A 15,592-nucleotide genomic window follows, 5' to 3' on the forward strand; every position below is an offset into this window, starting at 1 on the left:
GACGATTGACAAGACAGGTGCAGGTGCAGGATCCATCTATAAAACACGCTGCAAAACGGGCGAGTATACACAGTACAGTACAGTACGCTCCTCTCCTCTCAGGTATACTCCCTCGAACTGGCCACCGTCCCAAAACCACCACCACCACTCATCCTGTTTTCACCTCACACACGTCTGACACAGATATCAAAAGAAAATGTCAGATTATTCTGTTCAGGCATTGTAATCTGCCACCGTAAGCAGCTTAGCTTCACCTCGGGAGGTGTCTCGTGTAGACTGACTCTGTCACACTGACCTGCCGTCTGCTGACTCACCTCTGCTACCAACACAGCTGTCTCCAATACACTTTATATATCCTCCTCTCTCTCTCTCTCTCTCTCTCTCTCTCTCTCTCTCTCTCTTTGCTTTTCACAAACACCTTTGCTGTTTTCCCGTTTTTCTGCTGCAGGCTTCTCGCTCTCGCTCTCTCCCTCGACTCAAGTGCATGTCATCAGCACAAGGATTTTTTCACCCGTCAAGTGTGTGTGTGTGTGTGTGTGTGTGTGTGTGTGTGTGTGTAAGATTCGTCCACAGTTTCAGCTCGGTGATAAGAAACATTTTCTCAGAGAGGAATCATTTTACCAAGAAGATTGTTGATGTGTAGTGCGCCAGGAATATTACTCAGGGATATCTCTGCTCGCCTGTGAGATATTAATGACATTAAGTACAGGAATGAAAACAATCTCGCAGAAAAAACACATCAAAGCGTTATTTACGAGTTATATAATCCATACGTTTGGCTGCTCCAAAGCTTGTTGTAAGAAACTCTCTGTTCGTCATATTGAGTCTTGTTTGAAAATATATTTCTCCTCTTTTCAGTCCTTCATTACTCACTTACTTGAGGTCTGCTAACCCATTGTCTTATTTTTATTTGCAGCTATTTTTTTAGCATAGAGCTTCACATTTTTTTGGCACAAGTTTTCTGTATTAGTGAACTGTTTCTGTAAAAAACAAAAACAAAAAAAATGACATGTATTTTTAAGAATTACCTACCATAAGTCTAACCCTACAGGTCATAGAGGTCTTAGTCTATTATGGAGGAAAATAAAGGAGCTACTCGGCACAGAGATTTATATGATATATATCAGTTAGGTCAGTAAATCTGAGTGAAACACAGATCATTTATCCAAACAGAGCGCTGCAAAAAAAACAACACAAACATATAGGCTACGTTTCCAAACCATATGTGGACTGAAGCTCTGTGATCTTTACAGCAAACATTTAAAAAAAAAAAAGTTGATATTACATATGCTTTTACTGCCTCGACACGGCTCTTCATAAAGGATCACACCAGGGACTTTGTGTGTTTTACTCCATCACTGTTGACTATTTTCCAGAGTACACCATTGTTATTTTTTGTGTGGTTTTACAAGGGTTTTTCTTTTTTTTTCCTTTTCTTTTTTTTTACCCTCCAGGCAGTTGGTGGTTTCCACTCATTTCATTAGGATTAGGAAACCAACTTCAAGTGAAACATAAAACTTGCTTCAGACAAGTAATTAATCAAAGTGAACGAAAAATCTTTCGTCCTTGCTTTAATTTGATTATTGTTGTTTGCAGCATATCTGAAAAGGTTAGAGTGGTGTGAAAGCAGTGGATGGAGATTTGAGAGTTAGCTGCCAGTGTCCCACAACACACCAGAGGTTTCTGGCTGATTGATGCCTTCTCCTTTAATGTGTAATCTGTAAAAAAATATAATAACCCAAGAATCATATATTATCAAATGTTTGGCCTTTTCTGGGCAGAGCAATTCCTCTCCAATCATTTTGCAGATAAGGAAATACAAGTTTGATTCCTCCTAAGCGTTTTGACCCTGATTATTGCACTTTGTGAGAGATCTAGGTCATGAATCATGTATCCTTTGTTCATTTTTGTTGTTGACTTTGTTCTTTAATGGTATATTTGAATCTCTTTTATCCTTCTTCAAGACTCAAGAGTCTGTGAGACAGTTTTTTTACTTTTGTATTCAGACTCTTTTTCCCTCTCTGTGCTGATGACTGACAACCACCACGTGGTTCATGTAATAATTGATCACGGTGTACAGTATAGTATGGGTGAGGGGATCAGGTTAAATCTGCTGTAAACACAATGTAAATCACATGCATGTAGTAGTCAGGGGCTGTGAGACTGTAAGTGTTTATGTAAAGAGGGTTTTTTCCTCTGTTTTCATAGTCCATGTCTTGCTGTCTCTGTTAGGCAACACACAGAGAGCATAGAGTTGAAGAAAGACCCAGCTGAGAAAGTCATGGTTTGTTTTTCATGGGAATTTGCGGAGTTGCCTTTTCCAAGACGCCTGTCTTTTTGTTCTTTTTTAGATGCCTTCTTGGTAATTTTTGTTTCTCACGTTCTCTCTTTGGCTGAGTGTGCTCCTTTATGGCTTCCTGTGTCATCTGGTTTCTTCTATTCTTTACTATGTTTGTCACCTATTTATCCTTAGAAAGCTTCCACTTTGTAACCATAAGAAATGCTGTGGAGGGCTGCGGGCCCCATTTGGCCAAATCTATAGTTTCACCTTCAATTTCCCCCTTTCCCCTTGAAGCTAACATGTACAGTGTTGTCTGGTTAAGCCACGTGAATTCAGGCAATTGGAGACTTAACTTGGATTGATGCAGACCAAAGTAAAGTCGGAGACAGGATTTGACTTGGTCTAACTTCTCCTCTCAGTCTACGTAATAAAACGGTTTTATACAAAGGAGCTCTGTGCATTCAGGAAGCTAGTGTCTGAATATTAGCATCTCTGGGATGTTGTACAGCTGCTACAGTGGTATGAAGTCGGCTTTTTTTTTCTTTTTTTTTTTTTAGTCTTGTTTGCTGTTGAGCAAACTGTCGGCCTGTGGGGTGAATTGTGAAGTAGTCGATTACTCACATTTACCGTTGCGGTTGCAGTCATTAATATAAATCATATTGCTGAGACTGAGTTTTGTTCGCCACGATCAGCCAGGTGCCGGCGGATTCCACCTGATCAGGTCTTCCTGGAAGAGGAAACATAAAACACCAAAGTTTGTACGAGTGGTACTGAAATTCTCTTCCAAAAGTAAAGGATTTATGTGTTTTAATAAAGCTGCATCTTTGATGTTCAATATTTTTAGACCTTTATCCAAACAGCAGATTGGCTGAAGTCCTAGAGCTGACTGCTCCGGGGTTATCTGGCAAATTTGCACAACATATCGTCCCATTCAGATGTGCAGAACGCGCTCTCTCTCAGTCAGCTCCCACTTGTTGTTGATGTAATTTGAAGTGACAAGTTGATAACGGATTTTGCGTAATCATAAAGTGTGGTCCAAAAAGTCTGAAACAACTTCCCTATTAACTTGATTTTGGACAGAGGTCTGAGACTGTCCTGCTGCTCCCTCAGCTACATCCTGAGTCCTGAGATGCTGAATTAAGGGGTGAAAGTTGAGTTGTAGTTCATCTTTACCCCGAATCAATGCCTGCTGTATCTTTTCCCTGCTACATATAATGTTATTGCTTTTGTCTATTGTCTCTTGTTAAAGCAGCTTTTTTTCCACCCACCTTTCTCTTCTAATTTTAAAGATTATTTATTGGCATATTTAGCAGTGTTATTATTAATTTGACAGAATTGAAATAGACAGAAAAGGTGGAGAGAAAGATGAACAAAAGGCCCACTGCTACAGTCCAACTAGGTACGGTCATGCTGTACAGTTGGCACATTAACCAATGGATAGCGGTGGAATCACACCTCTCTCACCTCCTATTTCCAAAATGCTTACTGTTCCCTATTAAGAAATGTATAGAAACATATATGTGTGTGCTTTGACGGTCATATAGCGTTGTATACATGTCGTCTTGCGCCCGTGTCTGTGTGTGTGTCTGTCCAAACACACCCCTCCATGCCAGCGGACACTACTGTCTGTCCAGCCAGACAAGTTTATTAGTTTGTCCTAGAAAATACAGCCGAGCTTCCCTGGACCTCTCTCACCCTGTCCGGCTCCCATGGGGCCCCTGGTATGAGACACTGACTGCTCGCATCCACCAACACTGCTTGCTCGCTGGCCCCCGCTTGTAGTCCCGGAGCCTGTCCAGATGCCTGAAGACAAACATTTGTTGATTGTAGCAGGTCAGATTTGTTTGGATTTCGAAACTTTGACGTCAAAATGAAGAACTGACGGTGAATTAATGAGGTTTATTTAAGTCTAGTTTTTCTTGATTAGTGTCTTGCAGCCTCTTTAGACCTTTCACAGATGTATCTAAAGTGGTTATTATAGTCATTGTACTTAATGTAATTACCATCATTACTGAATTTTATGATAAACCTGGGGCTGTATGTATATAAGTCGTGGCTCAGTATTATGTATGGTGACATATAAATATTGTTCATAGGCTGAACTTGTGAAAGAGTAAGATGGTTTATTTTTTGAGCTTTTTTACTTTGATTTAATACGCTGAGTATACATCCCTGGTTTATTTTCATAAGACTCTCAAGACAGCTTAAATGCTCCCATTAAATGCACGATACACATGTATGAAAACTAAAATAATTAAACGGACTCGGACAAAAGAAAACAGCAAATGTTTCCACCAAGGGCTGCATAATTTCCCAAATTGACGTGAAAATATCCTGTGCTTGTGTGCAATTTTCCCTCATCTCGTGCATTTTCAGCCTCCTCCAGACGACACAGAAAAGCCCTATTCATCTGCGTCCCAACTCAAACTGTAGGGGGGAAAAAAAGCCATTTTTGATTTCCTGTCATTTGGGATTTCCTCTTCTCCCAATGTTTTGTCAGACATCAAAGTCAATTTTGCAGGTAATGGCGAACAGATTAGCTAATTTGAGCAAAACCTGAGCTCTTTGATAGTTTTGACACTGATCTGTGTGTGTATGTGTGCATGTGCGTGTGCATCCTAAGGGTCCTGCCTGTGTCACGTTACAGGAAGAACACTGTCATGAGGCCCCAGCAGTTTAAACAAGGGGCACATTACAATGCAAGGAGCGTGAGTTTTGCACTTTGACATGTAATGACAGATAGTTTCAGTGCACCAAGCCAAAGCAAACAACGCTGCTCACACTGAGAAGCTGAAAGGTTTCACCCCCAGCAGGGCGATCCACCGTCTCCCCGCTACTCCGCTACTCAGAGCAGCGTCCTGACACAACCGCCGCTTTGTGATTTTTAATTTAAAGCCTCGGACGAGCGTCTGCTCTTAATGAATCGTATTTTTCCAGCTGAGAAGAAGTGTTTTCTTGGAGATGCCTGATGTGATTTAAATCTGCATTGGCTCGCGTCCAAATGTGTTTTTCCTTCAGCGTGATGATGAATGAGTCTGACTGAGGTTCACATCTGTCTGATTTTTAGATTTATTTAACGCGTGAACTCAGCGTGAACATTTGTTACTGTGTCTTAGCTCTTTGTTCCACTATCGCTGAAACTTTTTGTGTATTTATTTTTATTGTGTGTTTTTTTTAACTGAAAAATAGATGCATATTAGCGAAAGTTGGTGGTGCGAAACAGAACAGTACAGGTTTTTTTTGACAGAGTTTTTGACAAACAGGACATACTGTATGTATAAAATAAATGGCACAGCAACAGAATAGCACAAATTCAGTTTTTAGAGATTAAATCGAGAAGAGGTTGCCAGATTTTAAAAAAAGATATCCTCTTTACCAGATATAATGTACCTGATTTTCTCCAAGTGTAATACATTTCCAAGTTCTCTCAACCACATATCAAATGTAGGAGCCCTTTCAGATTTCCAAGACTGTAAAATTAGCTTTCTGGCCAACAATATTGAAAGGGAAATAGCCTTAGCTTCACAACTAGTCGCTGAAACTTTTGATTCAGTGTGTTAGTATGTTGCAAACACAAGAGAATTTCATTTTAACACATTGATCAGGTGTATATTAGAGGAATTGTTTGTTTTTTACTTCCCTCTAAACCATCTAAAGGCTTTTAAAGCAAACAGCTCATGCACCATTTGCTGCCTCCAAGTATTAAATCCGAACCGATAATTACAGCCCTGGTGCGTCAATGACACCCTCTTATATCAAGTGTCTGTTGTACTGAACGTATCATTAAAAACACCTCAGATCACTGCCCCGTGTCTCCTGTGATGTATTGACAGGAGCTCTCAACGCAGCACACACAGTGGAGCTGTTTTCCCGTCACAGAGATATCACTGTCTAAGTACTTCACAGGTACTTCCTCCGCCTCGAGGGCCAGAGAGGCGGAGGGGGATCCAAACAAAAACATGGTATCATTTAGTCACGGAGGATTAACCCACTGTGAGGAAGTTATTTGGATCCATCTCCTCTTATTTCCACAACATAACTGTTTGTGTTGGGCTGCCTTTGTCATGTATGTTGTTTCTGCCGTGGATGATAATGGCGGCTCTTTATCAGGTGTTTTCTTCTTCTCAGGGGCTCTTCTCTTTATCTGGCCTGCTGTTGAGCTCTGAATTGTTACAGTGATCTGAGTTTAAGTGTGTGTGTGTGTCTGTGTGTGTGTGTGTTTGCCACAGGCGAGCATGATGTTCAGTTCGGGCGTCTTCTGGACGGGCCTGGTCTTCATCCCAATCACCTCGCTGGTCTTTGACGTGGCCTACAAAGTGTGAGTCTTCTCTCTGCTCTCCTCGCTCATCATCGCTCCAATACACATCCGATACAGGAAATTCCTCCAGGATCTCTCCTATCTCCTGACGAAATTCCTGCCCTGAGCTTTTTTTTTTCGCTCCCCGACAAGTCTAGCATTTCTACCCTTTGGACGTGTTTCTTTCACTCAGGCTGTCAGGAGCAATTTTTTTTAAAACTACAAGTTAGATTTCCTGATATATTCAAAGTAGCTGGAATCAGTTCATTGGGTATTTTGATGTCAGACATGCTTTCTTTAATCGTTAATGTTTGATTTACAGGGTGAAGAAGGTGTGTTTCAAGACTTTGGTGGATGAGGTTCAGGAGCTTGAGGCTTTATCCAAAGACCCTGGAGCAGTAGTGCATGGAAAGAGGTACAGTTACACACCAGTTCACCACCCACGTCTTCACGCCATGACTTTACATTCATACAAGTTTATTGACCCGGTGTTTTCCCTCTGAATGGTTCAACATCGATGCAAAAAATCCTATGAAAATCAAATACTACTCACAACGTAGCCCACAATGGCCTGATGCCCAGAGATATTAAAGGGAGAGCTGTCACTGCGCTAAACAATATGACAAAATGACAAATTGGTATTATCTCATTGTGTATATCAAATTTCCTCGCTGTATCTGGGTTACATACTTGATGCCTTGGCTAATATTCTGACTTGCACCAATTATAAAGGATTTTTCCCCCTGATCTCACACAAGATCAAGTTGAATCATCAATAGCCTCCCCCAAGACTGTAAAATTTCAGAAATACTCAATTTTTCTGCCAACAATATTCCTATGTGGAAGAGAGAAATCTTTAGATTGTTGCTAAATTGCAGGAGTTTCACTATAATGTCAGTAATCATGTCATAAGAGTAGATGTCCACCTTTTTTTAAATAAAGTTTTTCCCTCCTAAATACTGAACGTCTCATTTTGGAGCACCAGACCTCCTATATTAAAGCCATACATTATAAAACTGTATTAGCTGTATAGCAGCTCGGCTCTGCTCTCTGGGGTCTGAGGCCTGCAGCAGGCATCAACACGGAGCAGATCAGTGTGAGATCTCCTGCTGCCTGAAAGTGATCCTGCTGCCTGGCCACTGTCCCGGACCCAGCAGGCTGGCAGGCACACACACAGCTACACACACGCACACACACGCACACACACACACACACACAGATTCAGACGCTAACATGTAGAAATACACAGCTGTAGTAGATGGTTTTTGCATGTAGGTGTGCACAGAGGACTCTTGTACACATGTTAGCTTTACTATACGTGACGGCCTCCTGGCCAACTTTGCTGTTTCAGATATTTCCTCCCAACACACACACACTTTGTTTTCTCCCCTCCGTGCCTCTCCAGAGTTTTGTCTCTCTTCGTGGTGTTTGTACCAGCAGGTAAAGCAGTTGGCAGCTCCTCCGGCTCAGGAGGCGCTTGGACTGAATCTTGATGTATGGGTCATTAAATCTGCCTGTGGAGCTCAGCATGCTGCTAACACACTGCCTGTTTCTCTCTGTGTGTGTGTGTGTGTGTGTGTGTAGTTTGACGGAGAGGGCCCAGCTCCTGAAGAACGTGTTCAAGAAGAGCACAGTCAGTTTGTACCGGTCTGAGTCCATGCAGCAGAACCTGCTCCGTAAGTTGCACAAAATGTCTTTTCTTCTTTTGTTCTCTTCGCTTCCTTCCTCTCTGAACTCGCCTGAAGGAGGAGGCTGTTAGTTTTTTTTATCCACGTTACATTTGGTTCCTTCGTCAGGGGAGGCAGATCATGCGTCATTATACCACCTCTGACACACACTGTGTCTCCAGAGTAGCTCAGCCCTTCGTCCTGAGGAGACACTAACACTCAACTCCTCCGTTTTCTCTTCATAAATACTTTGCGTTGGCCAGATGCGGGACATTCACATAGTGATCTACACAGCGCCATGTGTCCTAACATACAGAATATCTACCTGACAAACTGCCTGTGTGCACGGTCAGATGAAGTATGTTCATGGAGATTTGGAGAGGATACACAGCTTCAACTAGACTGTTTTTAAATCATCTGATATACTGTATAAACATGTATGTACATTTTAAGGCTTTAATATAAACAGTATAAAAGTAGGGATATGTATAATACAGTATAGGTTTGTTAGTATTAATTACCTGTAGGTATTTAGCTGCAGATAACTTCAGTGTCTCTTTCTGGAAGCTGCTTCTACAGAAGGAAAGAGACAGATATCCACAACAGTGTTTAATTCATGTGGGTATACATACGTACACAGAAAACCAGCTCAGCGACTTTGTCCAAAGTTCCTGACGTTAATAAGCGACCTTTCGGATCATTAAAATCCTTTTCTTCATCCTCTGTTGTCATGCTGTGTGCTGTGATGGTCAAACACAAGTAAAGCAGCTCACATAAACTCACTTTTAAAAAGCAAAGTGTCTCTCCAGACTTAAAACTGGAGAAGGACAACCTCGGTGACTAAAGGCGTTTTCACACCTGCCTGGTATACAGTAGTTCGCTTTAAAGGAACTCAAATTCGTTGGGTGCCGACCTTTTGTGCAGATGTGAATAAATACAGCAATCGGACTCAGCTGCGGACCGACGCCCAGCTGAAGAGGTGACCAAACAAACATCTGGTACGGTTTGTTTGAGGTCTGAAAGCGGCCAGACCTCGATCCGAACCAGTTGCAAAAAGCCACACGCTTTTTTGTAGTTACAGGTAACAGGTTCTTGTACTCGAGTATTGTGGGAAATAATCATAATTATTGCTATATTATCAGGGGTGGAAAGTAACGAGTTACATTTACTCAAGTTACTGTAATTAAGTAGCTTTTTTGTGTACTTGTACTTTTTTGAGTAATTTTTAAAATCAGTACTTTTACTTTTACTTGAGTACATATTGTTGGAAGAAATTTACTTAGTTACATTTTAAATAGCTTAAGTTACAAAGTAAAAAATATATAACTCTGTGTGGGTTGTCAAAAGTAGCTACGCTGCTGCCGCCTCTCTCTCTCTCTCTCCCTGCACAGACGCACACAGCAGCAGCAGGTAGCTACACACCTCTTTCCCCCTCACCGCTACGTGAGTTTGTGCATAACAGGGCTCGTCGCCATATGTTGTCGTCTTAATATTAGCCATTAGCCACAGCTAGCGGTTAAAAGCTGATGTTAATGATTAAAGACAACGTTATCAGGCATGTCCATCTATTCGGCTACGTTTATGGTGACCGTGCCAGACACACCGGGGCTGAAGGCCGGACCTGCGGTCCGTTGAGTTAAATGTAGGAGCCCAGTCAGATCCATGGCCATGCTCAAAGGAACAGACAAGCAGCCCACTGCTTCAGAGCAGTTACAGTAAAGAGGCAAGAGAGAGAGAACCTACAGTAACCCCCCCCCTCCTCCTCCTCCTTGAGAGCAGACAGGAAAGACAGTAAAAAAAAAACAGGTGTGTGTGAGTGAAAGAGGGAGAGAGAGATTTTTCTTTTCTTTTTTTATCCGTATTGAAAATGGTATTGAGTATCGAATATTTTCCTTAATATCGATATTGAGTTGAAAATGTTAGTATCATGATCATGATCGTGACAACCTTAGTGCCAGTAACTGTAACTGTTCATCTGATTGGCTCTGGACAACTGCAGTGTCAGAAGGTCAGAATCAAGTTGGTGCCACAGGAGCTAAAAGATGATGGAGACCAGTGTATCGATGGAGAAGGGACGGATTTGGAACAGAGACATGCACAGAGAATGTTAGGCCAATCTCTGGCCATTATACCCCCCCCCCCCCCCAAAAAAAAAAAAAAAAAAAAGTAACTAAGTAACTTGTACTCTGAGTAAATTTTAAATGAACTACTTTTTACTTTTACTTGAGTAGATTTTTACACCAGTACTTTTACTTTTACTTGAGTAAAATTTCATCAAGGTAACTGTACTTTTACTTGAGTAGATTTTTTTGGTACTCTTTCCACCCCTGTATATTATTATACAGGTGCATCTCAATGAATTAGAATACCATGTAAAAGACAATTTCCAGTAGTTCAAGTCAAATAGCCCCAACCAGATATTGAGTGCATATTGATGGACATACTTTTCAGAAGACCAACATTTCCATATTAAAAAAAATTGGTCTTTTGTAATATTCAAATAGTTTGAGATACTGAATTTTAGGTCTTCATGAATGTAAGCCATAATCATAACAATTAAACGAAATGTAGTAAATAAAGACATGAAATGTTTCATTCTGTTTGTAATTGATCTATATCATGTATTTACTTCACTTTTTGAATTGAATTACTGACATAAATAAACTTTTCTATGATTAACTTATTGAGATGCACCTGTATAATGTAATTATGCCATGGTAGATACACATGAGGAGGCGCACTCTCCCTCACAGCCGTCTTGCAGCACGTCATCTTCGTTCGAACAGCAAAACAGATGTAAAACAGACGTTTAAAATGCTCTTAATGCTCAAAGGTTTCTGTGAATGTCTGAAGGTGTTTGAGCCAGATCAATATCACAACGAGTGAGATGTACGAGCTCTCAGTGATCGTTTACTTCTACTTCACGCTCCCTGCGTTTCCGTCGACCCCAGCAGACATGTGGCTTTGTTTACTAATTCTCCTCCACCTGCAAAAATCGCACTGTGAAAACGAATCGCACCAAACAAAACAAAACAAAAGATAAAACAATGCATTTGGTCCGGACCGTGCCAGTGAACTAACGTACGTTCCCGGTGTGAAAACGCCTTAAAGCTCAGGTGTCACATTGGAAGTCAGCGATGATAATAATAATCACAGCATGGGTTTGTTTTTCTGTTTCTTTTTTCTCTGTTCTGTCTTTTGTCTGATCAGTTTGTTTTTTGTTTGTCTCATAGGTGGGGATGAGACCGTTGTTGTGTGATACTTTTTTTAATTTCATTATTCAAACCTCCACCCTGTTTGAATCCCCCGCCCGCCCCCCTGTAGCCACCCCATAGACGCCTCTCTCACTCTCACTCTCTTCCCCGTCTCTTTTTGCTGTCGACTTCCCGTCCTTCCACTCGTGTGTCCTGAGTTGAGTTCAAGTAGAGTGAGATTACGATGAAATGATGAAATGTTGCGCTGTTATTCCCCCACAATGCACCCGTCTCAGCGGTGTCCTTTGAACTTGCCCGCTGGCCTCCAGGTACTGACCAGGTCATTTGACACCTGAAGGTGAGTCAGGGGTCAAAGGCCAGAGAGAAACCCTGTAGGCAAGTTTAGGTGGTAGCTCATAGGGCTGCAGCTTTTCTGCTACAGATAAAACTTTTGACCAAGCTGTGATTGTGTTTTGTTTCACATATTGTTTTGTATTATTATTTAATTTAGTTTATTTTAAAGGAGCAGATTGACATTTTGGGAAATTTGCTTATTTGCTTTCTTGCATTTATTGCACTTGAACAATAATGTCACACAAAGCACACTGTGCTTCATTATAAAACCCTTTTTTTTTTGAGGATTTTGCTGTTAAACATCTGAGGTTTTTATTTATTGCTGAGTATTTATCTTGAACAGAAACGTTTGCTCAGCTCTGTGACCTGGACATAATGTCTACTTTAGCTGGAGCAGGCCACAGAATCCAGTTAGTTTATCTCAGCATAAAGAATAGAAACAAAGGTAAACGACAAACCTGTCTCCGTCATGTCACCAGCAAATCTCAGTCTCAATCATCACACGATATTTTATTTCACTGATACCAAACCCAACTGTGAAAACAACCATTATTGGTTGTAGAAAGCAAAGGGCATTTTCCAAACTGTTAAACTATTATTACTTTATGTAATATTTTTTGTTTATTCTGTTTTTTCAGTTGTTTTTACACATTCAAGTCATCACTGATCTGCAGCAGCTCAGGTTTAACTCGCTCTGACCTTCTTCCAGATGGTTACGCCTTCTCTCAAGACGAGAACGGAGTGGTGTCCCAGTCTGAGGTCATCAGAGCGTACGACACCACCAAACAGAGGACCAACGAGTGGTGAGCCCGCCGGCCTACTTGTTCCAGGCCGGCCAATCCGGAGCCACGACGGCCGTTTCTAATGGCAACATTTGAAGCCTAACGGGGAGGAGAGAGAGGCCGAGAGGTGTGAGCATGTGCCTCCAGCGATGATTGAAGGAGGTTTTTTTTTGGACAGAATATAAAAGGAACAGAGGAGAGTGACATTGTTTAATCTTTGAAAAGGGAAAAAAACAAAAAAAAAAAACAAGGAACAAAACAAACCGTGTTCATTTCAGCCGTAGTTGTGTGTCCAGCAGACATGATGAGCACTGTGCTTTTATTAGCAGTCTGTGGTCTGAAGTTCTTCACTGTTCTCGCTCAGTTTGTCGGAGTGGACGTCTCCTAACTAAACGATCTAAGGAAGGACAGTTTTAGCACTGAGCCAAAAATCATTATATTGAATTGAAATCAAACTCCTAAACACTGTTATTATTGTTATTATTATTATCATTATTATTAAAGTTAAAACACTGGATGAGGATTAGTCGTAGAGGATTTGAACCTGTGAGTGATTGCCAAAGAGCAGTCGTATATACAATCTACAAAATACTAGTGAATTCGGAAAAATTAAAAACCAAATGTTAATCACACTCCTGAGTGTATTCCAGCACTGAATGGACCACTTCAGAGCAGATTTGTAATATTTAAATCTTCTTTTTTGCACTTAAGGATGCGTCTCTTGTGTAAGGCCTTACATTTGCTCATGCCTTCATCCTTGTTTCTTTTAGATTACATTGTTTTTCTTTCTTTCTTTTTTTTAGTTTTGTTTTTAACGTATGTAGATATTGTGCCTGGTTTTCTTTATTTTCACCTTTTTATTGTTTATTTGTTTTTAAGAAGTTGCCTCCTGCAACACACAGTAGTCCTGTTTCCACCGTTTTTACAGCAGAAGCATTGCTCTCGACTGATAATTGCATTCCACACATCACTCCTGTCTCAACAATCACGACGGTGCCTACGTAGATCTTTTCCCTCTTAGAAGAAAACGATAGCCAAGAATAGTTTAACCAGCTAGCTTAGACCAGTGCTTCACACACACACCTACTGAAGACAAAACCACTGTCTCCCCCTCCCTGCCCCCGCCGCCGCCACAGTGCTGCAGTCGTACAGCGTGAAAACTGCTGAGAAGTGAAGGTTTGTTGGTGCAGAGGTGAACGGGAGGCCGTCTGATGGTCTTGTTGAAGCTTCAGGTGGTGATATAGTGTTTCCCTTCAAATGGAGATTTTATCCTTCTAACATAAGTGCCATTAGCTTAAGGGAGAGAGAGAAATATTAGCCAGGAAAACTCCACAACATTATCAAAACTACTTTGTCTCTATAGTTATTTTGTGGATTTGTATTTTTATATTGGAGATGTATGAATTTTGCATTGACTGGCTTTGTAATGACTCGTCCGTAACTTTTTTTTTGTTTCTCTTCCTCTGATAAACTGGCAGGATAGAATAGATCGAATGAGGAAACCGAAGCTTTCTTAAATGTCTTGTTATTATTGATATTAATATTGTTATAGCTTGATTTATTTATGATTGACTACTTAATGTCTGTGTGATTGCTTTCTTCTCCCTATGGGAGATCAGATTTCTGATGGTGTGTGTGTGTGCGTGCGTGTGTGTCGGTTTATTGCCTGCATGTGCATGTTCTGTACGTGTGTGTGAGGCTGTGTGTGTGTGTGTGTGTGTAGTATGTATGTGTGTGTATGTCGCGTCTACAGAGGATAACTTCTATGTATGCATTGCATGTGTGTGTCCTCTGTGAGAGACTGGGAGCTTCTCCTGGTGTGTGTTCTTCAACGTGCGTGTGAGTGTGAGACGCTTGCTCCAGTTGTCCGTCTGCACGACTCCAGGTATAGCTATGATGTTACTACTGTGTGCTGATGCATGGCCCGTATGGGGAAGCGTGTGTGAGTGTCGATGTGTGTGGTATGACTGTGTGAGTGTGTATGTGTGGTCAAACTCTCAGCCTCGACTGTGGGAGTTCTTGATGCTCAGCTCGCTTCGACAGGAGATGTTGCACAATGCACTCGATGTACCTTTCCAGTTAGTGGATATCTGGTATAATCTGGTTTCGGTAAAATGATTTCTCTTGAGTGTACATGGTTGTAACTTGTTTTTTCTTCTTTCATGCAGTTGTATCTCTGCTTTACAGGGGGAAAAAAGCTCTTTTTTGTGTTTCTCAGTTCAGTGCAGGTTAATGATTCTTTTCTTTTCTTTGTTTTCTCTCTGCTGGTCTTTTAGTGTTAAAACTTTAATGGGTTGTCATCTTGTCTAAAAATTTCCAAACTGCTGAATGTGGATGTCGTCGTTGTGGAAGGCTTGGACTGTTGCTTTCTTTTTTCCAGAAAACATAAAACACGTTGTTGTCTGTGAAAGTCGTGGGCTGCATGAATGGATAACACAAACTGTTCTCTGAAGTGTTAACTGTACTACTTTGATTCTCCCTCGAGTGTTGATCACTTTACAAAAGAGAAAAAATGCACCTTTTAACTTTTGTTTTCAGTATTCATTTCTTTTTTTTGTCATTTTGTTCAATGATTGTTCTGCATGTTGGGACTGCAAACTTATAAGTGTTGTCTTTTACTGCCATGAAGGACTACTGAAATAAACTTTACAATGATGGAGAAACAATGTGACCATCCTTTCTGATTCTTGTCTGCTTTAGGATTTGTAATCACTGTGTCTTCTTCTGCCTGTGTGTGGCGACAGACAGGACAGGGAACCTAAACAGGAAAAGGCAGGGAGAAGCACCAGGCTGCATGCAGGACAAACAAATTATAGAATAAGAGTCCTTATTTGTTATTGTGACGGTGTTTAGTCGACCTATTTGTGTCTCCGATCCCAAACACACAGTAATCTGTTCCTGGTACTGATGGGTGTCCACTGTCCAGATACATTAAAAGCGACCCAGGTCCACTTTGACTGCAGGGCGTTGTTGTTGTGTTAAGCATTTGCAATCAGTTTTTATGAATTGAATTGAGA

At 41.1% G+C, this 15,592-nt stretch overlaps 1 protein-coding gene across 5 annotated transcripts in view; it reads left to right on the top strand.

Annotated features, from left to right (window-relative positions):
• The window catches only part of atp8a1 (ATPase phospholipid transporting 8A1), a 114,124-nt gene extending 98,898 nt beyond the window's left edge, over nt 1-15,226 (top strand). For all 5 annotated transcript variants that reach the window (XM_083980857.1, XM_083980859.1, XM_083980858.1 and 2 more), the window contains 4 exons: nt 6,511-6,599; nt 6,901-6,993; nt 8,163-8,254; nt 12,503-15,226. In XM_083980857.1, coding sequence (XP_083836983.1) covers nt 6,511-6,599; nt 6,901-6,993; nt 8,163-8,254; nt 12,503-12,600 — 372 coding nt within the window. In that variant the 3' untranslated portion in view covers nt 12,601-15,226. The remainder of the gene's footprint in view (nt 1-6,510; nt 6,600-6,900; nt 6,994-8,162; nt 8,255-12,502) is intronic.
• Nucleotides 15,227-15,592: the final 366 nt, after the last annotated feature.

The sequence above is a fragment of the Trachurus trachurus genome (assembly GCF_905171665.1).
Source record: "Trachurus trachurus genome assembly, chromosome: 10".
Lineage (NCBI taxonomy): Eukaryota > Metazoa > Chordata > Actinopteri > Carangiformes > Carangidae > Trachurus > Trachurus trachurus.